The 9411-nt window shown below is 52.7% G+C and overlaps 1 protein-coding gene across 1 annotated transcript; it reads right to left on the minus strand.

Moving 5' to 3' along the window:
* Positions 1 to 341: 341 nt before the first annotated feature.
* LOC146338246 (uncharacterized) lies at positions 342 to 3570 on the minus strand. The gene is made up of 2 exons (XM_084814430.1): positions 3029 to 3570; positions 342 to 1053 (listed from the first exon to the last, which is right to left on the minus strand). The coding sequence occupies exons 1-2, from the start codon at positions 3560 to 3562 to the stop codon at positions 742 to 744; spliced, it is 846 nt and encodes a 281-aa protein (XP_084670556.1). The 5' UTR covers positions 3563 to 3570; the 3' UTR covers positions 342 to 741.
* Between the last annotated feature and the right edge of the window lie 5841 nt (positions 3571 to 9411).

Consider the following 9411-nt stretch of genomic DNA (forward strand, 5'->3'; position numbering starts at 1 on the left):
GGGGGGCAGGCCGTTCCGCTACGGATTTCGAGATCCGTGGCAGAATTCTCCGCCACCCCTACCTGAACTTCTGTAATTGTGCTATACCACAGTGCCATCTGGTGGCTGTATAATGAAACATAACTTGCAGAGAAAGAAACAGCCCAAAAAACAGCCTGTGTCAGCTTGTGTAAAGGAGCCAAGCTTAATCTCACAAAGAATCTGGAAGCAGAAGCCCTGGTAAAGCTGCACGATAAAACCCCAGTGTAGAAAAGCCTAAGTGTGTAGAGAAGCCATAAGTGTGTTTGGGGGCTGTAGTTATACAGTGGTGAGGAGAAAGTATTCTGTACATCTTCAGAAGCACTTTGTATATTAATTCACTTTTATTTCTTAAGAATAGTCTGCCACGGATGGGGTTCGCCATTTGATCTTGGACCAGGCATTTGCTGCTGTCCTTCAGTGCTCCTCAGCTGCATCATAGGGCCCATGTCCCTAAATGGCACCAGTTCAACAAAGCACGTGTGTGACATGTATGTAATGCACTATGCAGTGTGCGGCTCGCCACGCTGCTGGTGTCCTCAGGAGCCATCCACTTCCATGCTCTTATAGTTCTCACTTTGTGCTTGTGAGCCATCTGAGACTGGATCGTGTTAGCGCCGCCACTGTCTGCCAGGCCAGCCCACTGGGCTGCCCTTCCCACTCCTGTGTGAAGACATCCCAGCTCCCATCTGTGATATGTGGAAGGCTATGCCAGCGACATTCCTACGGCTCAAGGGCCGGGGCAAGAACACCGGGATTGTTCCTTCGAAAGCAGAATGTTCCTCTTGCACTCGCGTGTCCAGAGCCTGAAGCCTGTAGGAAGGCCCCGTTGCAACAGGCTGCTCTGAGAGGCACTACTGACGGTATTCGGAAGGGGGGACGAGAGCCTCCCGTGCTCCAGCAGCCCCCGTGCTCCAGTGCTGTTGGTGGTGAAACATGATCTTCCTTTGGATTTTTTAAAAGAAAGTTAGGTTGTGGATTGCTCTTTAATATTTCCTTAATGTGCCCTTTTACAATCCTTTTTGTAGCTTGTCCCTGGCAGGAAGGACACAGGGGTAGGATTTGAAACACCAACTGTCTATTACTATCTTGCTTATTGTTCCGTCCTTTCCCACGTCCCCAGCTCACCTCTAAGAGCACAGTGGCACTCCCAAGAGCCAGACTGTGGAAGGTTTCAAGCTGGGGTGGGCGACTTGGGGGGCCCAGGGGGCACACACACCCCGGACACCCTGCAGGCTGCACGCCATGGGGTGCTACAGGGCGCCCAAGTTTTTTTACCCCCAAAATGGCCACATTGGTGCTACAGAATGCTAAATGGGCCGAATTCAGCTTGTTTTGAGCTAAATTTGACCTGTATGGTGCTCTGTCGTGGCTGCAGCGGAGGCAGTGGGGTGGCACGAGCCACACTGGGCCATGTGTTCCCCACCCCTGGCTTAAAGGAACACTCCAGGGAATGAATTGCAGCTCCAAGTATAAAACACCCCTCATGCACATCTATTAGGGACATGCAAGCTCAAAGAAGAGTTCCCCCCCGCAACCCCCGCCAGGGCACAGGAGGTTTCTCTCTGAAGCCACAAGAACCAAAGCTGGACCAGAATGACGCCTCATTACTAACCCACACTCGAAAACACAGACATTCTTTCTCCTCTCCAAATAGAGCCTTTTGGTTTTGTTCCTCTAAAACGGATGGGGAGCCTCAGGTCTGGGAACCAAATCCAGCCCTGCTGGGGGTCACAATCTGTCCCCCACCAGGGTCCCTCAGAGGATCCCTCAGAGGGCCCCACCCCTCCCCCAGGCCCCACCCCTTTCCCCCCAACCACGTCTTTTGGTGGTTTCCTGGCTGTTGCTTAGTTTCTATCTCCCCTGCCCTTCCAAAAGGTTGAAATGCCTCTCCTAAGGCTGACTGACCAGGTGTAAGTTATTGTTTGTTTGTTTGTTCTGTTTACAGTATTTTCATCCTGCTCCTCAGCCAAAAAAGGGTCCTGGAGCAGCTTCCCGTCAATCAATGAAATAAGACCATCCCTGCCTGCAGGCTGACAACCTAAAAAGACACGATGCACAAGGGACAGAGGATGGGGAGGGAAGAGGAAAAATGAGGCAGTGTTTCCAGCAGGGCCAGTGGGCCGGCCCTGGCCTTCCACCTCTCATTTACCTTGGCAGGTGCTGGTATATTTGGCGCTGTTGGCCCCTCTTGCCTTTGGCCGACCCCTCTGCTTTCAGCCATGCCTGCCACTGGAATGTGGCCCCTGAGCCCTGCTCTGACACTGAGTGCAGCCCATGGGCTGAAAGAGGCTCCCTGCCCTCTGCTGAAACACTGGAGGATGGGGGCAGGGAGGGTGGTGGGCTGACTGGCAGGCCCCCCCTTTGAATCATGAGGAAGGTCTTACCAGGGACTCTCTCGTCACTGTGCTTTCGGGAGGGCCAGGATGGGGCCCTGAGATGGTGTTCTTCCAATGCCACCAAGCTTCATTATGAAAACACCTCAAGCTCCCTAGACCCTACACGTGTCCTCCCAAAACTTTTCAACTTTCTTGCCCTGGGTCACCTGTATGACGTGTGCCATTTTCATACAACTTGCCCAAAAAATTGGGGGGGGGGGAGGAAGCAAATCATTCCCCCCCACACACACAAACACACACAAAACTTTGCAGCCTTCTTACTTAGGGACACTTCTAGGATGTCTGTCATTTTTGGAACAATGGTCCAGAAGGAACATAGGGGGCTCAGCGCATCCTCTTTGGCTTATGCTCAAAATGTCAAGGGGCCATGTCATGGGGCCCTCTTGCATGAAAACCTCTGTCTGAAACTTGGCAGGATTGATCCCTTAGAAGAGGCAACTACCTCTGTAACTGTCATCATATTCTGCCATGAAATAAAAGTTATCAGCAGTTCCCTTTTAAAAAAAATCTAAATATAAAAGTGTGTAGTACAAAACCCCCCGCACCTATTTCTTCCCCTGACACTTGGCTGGCATAATCACCTCCTGAAGACCTACGATGCCTGCACATACCAGCCAGTTCTGACGAAGAGAAAAAGCACCAGCTCTCAATTTCCGCTGATAGCGAATGAGAGATGCGGAGCCGCGGATTCCTGACTCTCGGCTCGGCTTTGGCGACGGAGCAGAACGGGGCGATTCCGCATAGCGCTGAACCTGGGGGTCGGTCGGCGCCAACTGAGGAGGGGCCGGACGCCGCCTCGCGCAGGTGCCCATGCGCGGAAGGGCAGGCCGGGGGCTCCCCCTCCCCGCGCTCGTCCGCAGCCCCCGTGCCAGACACGCCGCGCTGCGGGGCGCGCTCGAGCGGCGGCGAGCGGCGGGGCACCGCCCGGGCCACGGAGCGTCCGCGATGGCTCCGGTCAGCTCTAGAGGCTCGGGCGCGCTGCTGAGCGGCGCAGCGGGCGGGCGGGCCGGAGCAGGCCGTCGCGGGCGGGGGCTGCAGGCGAGGCCGCGGGGCGCGCCGGAGGGAGGGCCTGCGGCGGTCCCGAGCCGCGGGCCTGGGCTGGAGAGCGCGGGCGCCCGGCGGGCTTCGTGCCGGCGCCGCGGCATCTCCCTGCGCGCAGGGCTCCGGGGGGCAGGAGCCGTCGCCGTCCATCGCGCCGAGCCGACGGGAAGCGTCCGACGGCGCCGCAGCGGCTGACGCGCACAAACGGCCGGGAGCGCTCGGCGCCGCGCCGCGCCGCGCTCCAGGCCCGGCAGAGGGGCAGCCTTCCGCTGGGCGAGGGCGAGGGCGCGGCCGCGCCGCCCTTCCCGGCTTCGGGCCCCTGAGGCCGGCCGCGCCTCGCCCGGCCGCGGAGCCGCAGCCCAGCCCGGGCGGCGTCCGGCCGAGCGCAGCGCCGCCGCGCCAGCGCCACCCCGCGGCTGAAGGGGCGCGCCCTTCCCGGCTTCGAGGCCGGCGCAAAAGCCGCGGGAGGGGCGCGGGCGCGGAGCGCGCGGCCGAGGCGGCGCCGCGCCGGCGGGGGACGAGGGCGGGCGCGCGGGGCGGGAGGCGCGGCGGAGAGCGCCCGCGGAAGCGGCCAGTGTCAGGGCTCAGCCCGGGGGGGACATTCCCTTCCCCCGTGACATTTCTCCAATCCCTTCCCCCGCCCCGAAGTATTTTCTCCCATAATCAAATACCAGATTTTATAGCGGGGGGGGGTCCAATCAGCACCACAGCCCAAGGAGAAAAGGGTACACTGCTCTCCGCCAGCGGGGCTGCATTACCGGGCCTGCTGCCGCTCCAGCGCGTCGGCCTTCTGCTGCTGCTCTCTGTGCTGGGTGGGGCTGTCCCCGGTGTGCTTGAGCAGGGCAGCGCCTGATCTGCGGGGATCCTGGGCAAGACGCATCCACTGGGCTCCCCAGTGCCACTCTGGTGCCCCCCGCTGCCCAAATAAGCTTCCCAGGCCGCAGTAGGGATGAGCGTCCCGTGTTCTTTTCCAAGCAGGTTTACTGGGGATGGGGCAGCAACACACATTTAATTTTGTCATTAAGGCCACTGATAGGTCAGGAAAGAGAGAAAGACAAACCACATTCCAGAAATGTCAAGACACACTTGAATTAATTGCAGAACCCAATCCATTCCTTAAAATCGCAGTACAACTCTCTGACCAATGAGTCCTGTGGCATCCCTCAAACCCCTTATTTCTTTATTGCTGCCTGACCTCTGATGAGCAAGAGCACATCCCCAGGGGTGTTTGGGCAGGTGGCAGCAGCTTTGGTTTGTGGACATCTCATGGTCCCTTGTTCACAGATTGCAACATGGGCAAAGCAGCTGAATACATTTCCGGTCCATCTTCCTGTGATTGCTGAAATCACATCTATGAACCTTGAGTTTCACAGGCTCAAGACAAAACCTTCGTCAATGAGAAAGACTGGAATTGATCTCACCCCCTGCAAGTCATTCACGATTGTTGTTGTTCAGTTGTTCAGTCGTGACCGACTCTTCGTGACCCCATGGACCATCGCACACCAGCAATGTCCTCCGCTCTCTCCCGGAACGTGCTCAAGTTCATATTCATTGCATCAGTGATGCTATCTAGCCATCTCATCCTCTGCCGTCCCCTTCTCCTTTTGCCTTCAATCCTTCCCAGCATCGGGGTCTTTTCCAGTGACTTTTCGCATTAGGTGGCCAAAATACTGGAGCTTCAGATACAGACAGAAGTATCTGTCCTTCCAATGAGCAGTCAGGGTTGATTTCCTTTAGGATTGACTGATTCGACCTCCTTGCAGTCCAGGGGACTCGTCAGAGTCTTCTCCAGCACCACAGTTTGAAAGCATCAATCCTTCGGCGCTCAGCCTTCCTTATAGTCCAGCTCTCACAGCCATACATGACTACTGGGAAAACCATAGCTTTGATTAGACGGACCTTTGTCGGCAAGGTGATGTCTCTGCTTCTTACTATGCTGTCTAGGTTTGCCATAGCTTTCCTCCCAAGGAGCAAGCGTCTTTTAATTTCATGGCTACAGTCACCGTCTGCGGTGATCTTGGAGCCCAAGAAAGTAAAATCTGTCACTGCTTCCATTTCTTCCCCTTCCATATGCTAGGACGTGATGGGGCCAGATGCCATGATCTTAGTTTTCTTAATGTTGAGTTTCAAACCAGCTTTTGCACTCTCCACTTTCACCCTCAACAAGAGGCTCTTGAGATCCTCTTCGCTTTCTGCCATTAGGGTGGTATCGTCTGCGTATCTGAGGTTGTTGATAATTCTCCCGGCAATCTTAATTCCGACCTGTGATTCATCCAGCCCGGCATTTCTCATGATGTACTCTGCATATAAGTTAAATAAGCAGGGTGACAATATGCAGCCTTGTTGTACTCCTTTCCCAGTTTTGGACCAATCGGTTGTTCCATGTCCGGTTCTTACTGTTGCTTCTTGACCTTCATACAGGTTTCTCAGGAGACAGGTAAGGTGGTCTGGTACTCCCATCTCTTTAAGAATTTGTCAGTTTATTGTGATCCACACAATCAAAGGCTTTAGCGTAGTCAATGAAGCAGAAAGAGACGTTTTTCTGGAATTCTCTTGCTTTCTCCATGATCCAGCAAATGCTGGCGATTTGCTCTCTAGTTCCTCTGCCTCTTCAAAACCCTGCTTGTACTTCCGGTTGTTCTCGGTTCACATGCTGCTGAATCCTAGCTTGTAGGATTTTGAGCATAACCTTGCTGGCATGTGAAATGAGCGCAATTGTACGGTAGTTTGAACACTCTTTGGCGTTGCCCTTCTTTGGAATTGGAATGTAAACTGACCTTTTCCAGTCTTGTGGCCACTGTTGAGTGTTCCAAATGTGTTGGCATATTGAGTGCAGCACTTTAACAGCATCATCTTTTAGGATTTTAAATAGCTCAGCTGGAAGACTGTCATCTCCGCTAGCTTTGTTGTTAGTAATGCTTCCTAAGGCCCACTTGACTTCACTCTCCACCTCTTCTTAATCTCATCTGCTTCTTTTAGGTCCCTGCCTTCTTTGTCCTTTATCATGCCCGTCTTTGCACAAAACGTTCCCTTGAGTTTCCGATTTTCTTGAAAAGATCTCTCATTTTTCCCATTCTGTTGTTTTCCTCGATTTCTTTGCATTGTTCATTTAAGAAGGCCTTCTTGTCTCTCCTTGCTATCCTCTGGAACTCTGCATTCAGTTGGATATATCTTCCCCTTTCTCCCTTGCTTTTCGCTTCCCTTCTTTCCTCAGCTACTTGTAAAGCCTCATCAGACCGCCACTTGGCATTCTTGCATTTCTTTTTCTTTGGGATGGATTGAGTTGCTGCCTCCTCCTGAACAATGTAACGGACCTCCGTCCATAGTTCCTCAGGCACTCTGTCTATCAGGTCTAATCCCTTAAATCTATTCCTCACCTCCACTGTGTATTCATAAGGGATATGATTTAGGTCATACCTGTATGGTTTAGTGGTTTTCCCTACATTCTTCAATTTAAGCCAAATCATTCACGATGGTTCCCTGCAAATCCCCTATGGTGAGGCTAACTGTACTGGCTAATTACGCCTCTTCCACTGCTCCCACAGTCACAGTCTCAGAAACAGTGCAGTTTCTAAGGCAAGGAGGAACTCACAGGTGAGCATGGCTGCTTAGACTGCAGCCTCTCCTTTCCTCCTGCTGCTTGCTCACCTTGGGGCCTTCTACACCGTACCATTTTCAACCTTCACTTTGTCGCAACTACACAGCATTGCAGCTGCAAATTAGCTTCTGCTGTGGTACACATGCGATTTTCTACGGACTTCTCCAACAGAAAAATCCGCCGTGCCCTGACACATGGCCTTTAAAGCGAAGTAAACTGCAACAGTCACACTGCTCTTTTTTACCATTATATTTAAATGCGCAGCTGTGCAGGCACGTGAGGCTGGAGGTGCGACACTTCAGGTTTTAGTGGCTGTTTTGTATTTTAGGGGTTCTTTTGTGTCTGTCTGTTCCTCTTTGGTGAGATTTGGGTGGTCTGCTCCTTCGTTACCATGCCAACTGTTCAGCGTGGCAACTCTCGCAGTGGTTCGCACATGCGAAGTGGCGTCCCCATGTGAGAGGTATGTGCCTGTCCATCATTCCAAAATGGATACCTCTCTGTTATTGTGCGGTTGCAGAGGAACAGGGAGGAGTGAAAAGGCATCACAGAGTGACACAATCACTAAGCACGCCTACCCCACACCCACCACAAAGTGCAAAGTCCATTTGAGGAAGGGACAGACAGCTCAGCAACCACAATAAACCCGCAGCAAGCTAAAAAATCGCAGCAAAACGCCTCTGCGGAAATCCGCATTTTCCCTGTGAAAACCATGGTTAAGCTGCGAAGTGGCAACTGCATCAAATGTCCCAAAGGTCCTTGGATTGCAGCAGCCCCGGAGTAAATGGCTCATGGAGATGCGGCCCTCATCTGCTGCTCATGCTCTGCCGGGGGTGGGGTGGGGTGGGGTATTTTGCATGTAGTTTTATGTGCGGATGAATGAATTGGCAATGAGATGCAGATCTTTGTCAAGAGGGAATATGGGGCCATTTTTTAAAATGAGGTGATAATGAATTTGGGTTTACTGAGACAACAGGAGAGGCAGTGTGGTGCCTGTGAGCACCAGTGTCCCCTTGGATACCTTTCTTGGTGCCCACCAAGGTGCCCCACCTTTCCTACAGGTTTTTCTATATAACAGAGTTCCCTACTGGCATCTGGGATGGCCTCAAGGCAACATGAGGGCCTCTCGCTGCCCCCGCCTTTTCCCATGAATGCTTCTGGGCCATACGGTTGGGCTCGGGGACATTCTTAGGAAATTAAGATGGCAGGTGGCTGCAGGCCAATGCTTTCATTGGCAGGGTGCCCATTTTGTGATAGTGCCCAGGACAGTTTCCCAAATTGCCGAATGTGCCGGGAAGTACAAAAGGTTTCTCCAGCCCTGTCCTACAAGAGCACACAGCATCACAGTATCTGTCATTTACTGCCCTGCTCTTGTTCCAGCCACAAAGGGCTTCATGCCTGCACTGCCTGGGCAGCCTGATCAATGGGGAGAGAGCCACAGAGGCTCTTTTTTGTGGCTTTGTCCCTACATGGGAAGTCTTGGTTGCCCCACAATCCCTTGCATGATGTTGGGCACTTGGGACCTGCGGCATTTGGAAAAGGGCACTCTAGTCTAGCCACCTCTTCCTGCTCAGGAGGACTGAAGACACGACACCGCCCCAGGACCATCAGCATTTCACATATCCCAACAAGGGAACATCAGCAAAAAACTGCTGGTCCTGCCATCAGTAATCTGACTCCAGCCTACTGCCATGATTCAGGCAGGCAGGCACCCTACAGGAGCTGGGGAAGGCATTGTATTTTCCGAGTCCCGGATTCTGAGGGCATTTCCCTGCTTCTCATCTGACCCGCTGTCTGTAATGCTTCTGAATGACAGAGCTTTGCTAATTTCCACACAAAGCCGTGAACCCTCCTCTGCCTTCCATCTGCTTATATCATCAAGCTCCTTTATAGAAACCCAGCAGGTGTGTATGGCTGGGGAGGAGGCGCTTTGTAATGCCGGCATTTTTGAATAGATGCCTCTGTTCCCCCTCCTTCTCTCAATCTCTGTCCCCCTTTGAACGAATCTTTCTGTCTCACAGCATCCTTGTGTTTAATTTTGCTGAACACTGAATGTCAACCTCCTGTTAATTGCTTTTCTCCTCATCTTTGTGCATGCCATTAAACCAAAAAAATGCCACACATACAATTTTAATTTCAAAAGGCAACTTGTTTGTTTTATATTGAAATTACGCAATCTGCTTTGGCCCACAGAAACAGCTGTAGTCCCATTTCAATGTCTTAAAAAAAAAACCTTCTTTGTTGTGATAAAACACAGCAGCAGTTAGATAAAGGATAAAAAGGGCCTGAGGTGCCACACCCCTGATCTGTAAGGTGCAAAATGAGAGGAATACAGTTCTGAAAAGGAGAGGCTGCAGT

Source organism: Heloderma suspectum, chromosome 10, assembly GCF_057233095.1.
Source record: "Heloderma suspectum isolate Gila_16-S chromosome 10, 16-S_ref, whole genome shotgun sequence".
In the NCBI taxonomy this organism is placed as follows: Eukaryota; Metazoa; Chordata; class Lepidosauria; order Squamata; family Helodermatidae; genus Heloderma; species Heloderma suspectum.

What these genes read in the sequence shown, in the direction of transcription:
- LOC146338246 (XM_084814430.1), bottom strand. Translation starts at nt 3,562, where the DNA reads ATGCCGCGGCGCCGGCACGAAGCCCGCCGGGCGCCCGCGCTCTCCAGC. An exon ending in CTCTTCGTCAGAACTGGCTG is followed by an intron (nt 1,054 to 3,028) that starts GTATGTGCAGGC and finishes CCTTCCTGCCAG; the next exon opens with GGACAAGCTACAAAAAGGAT.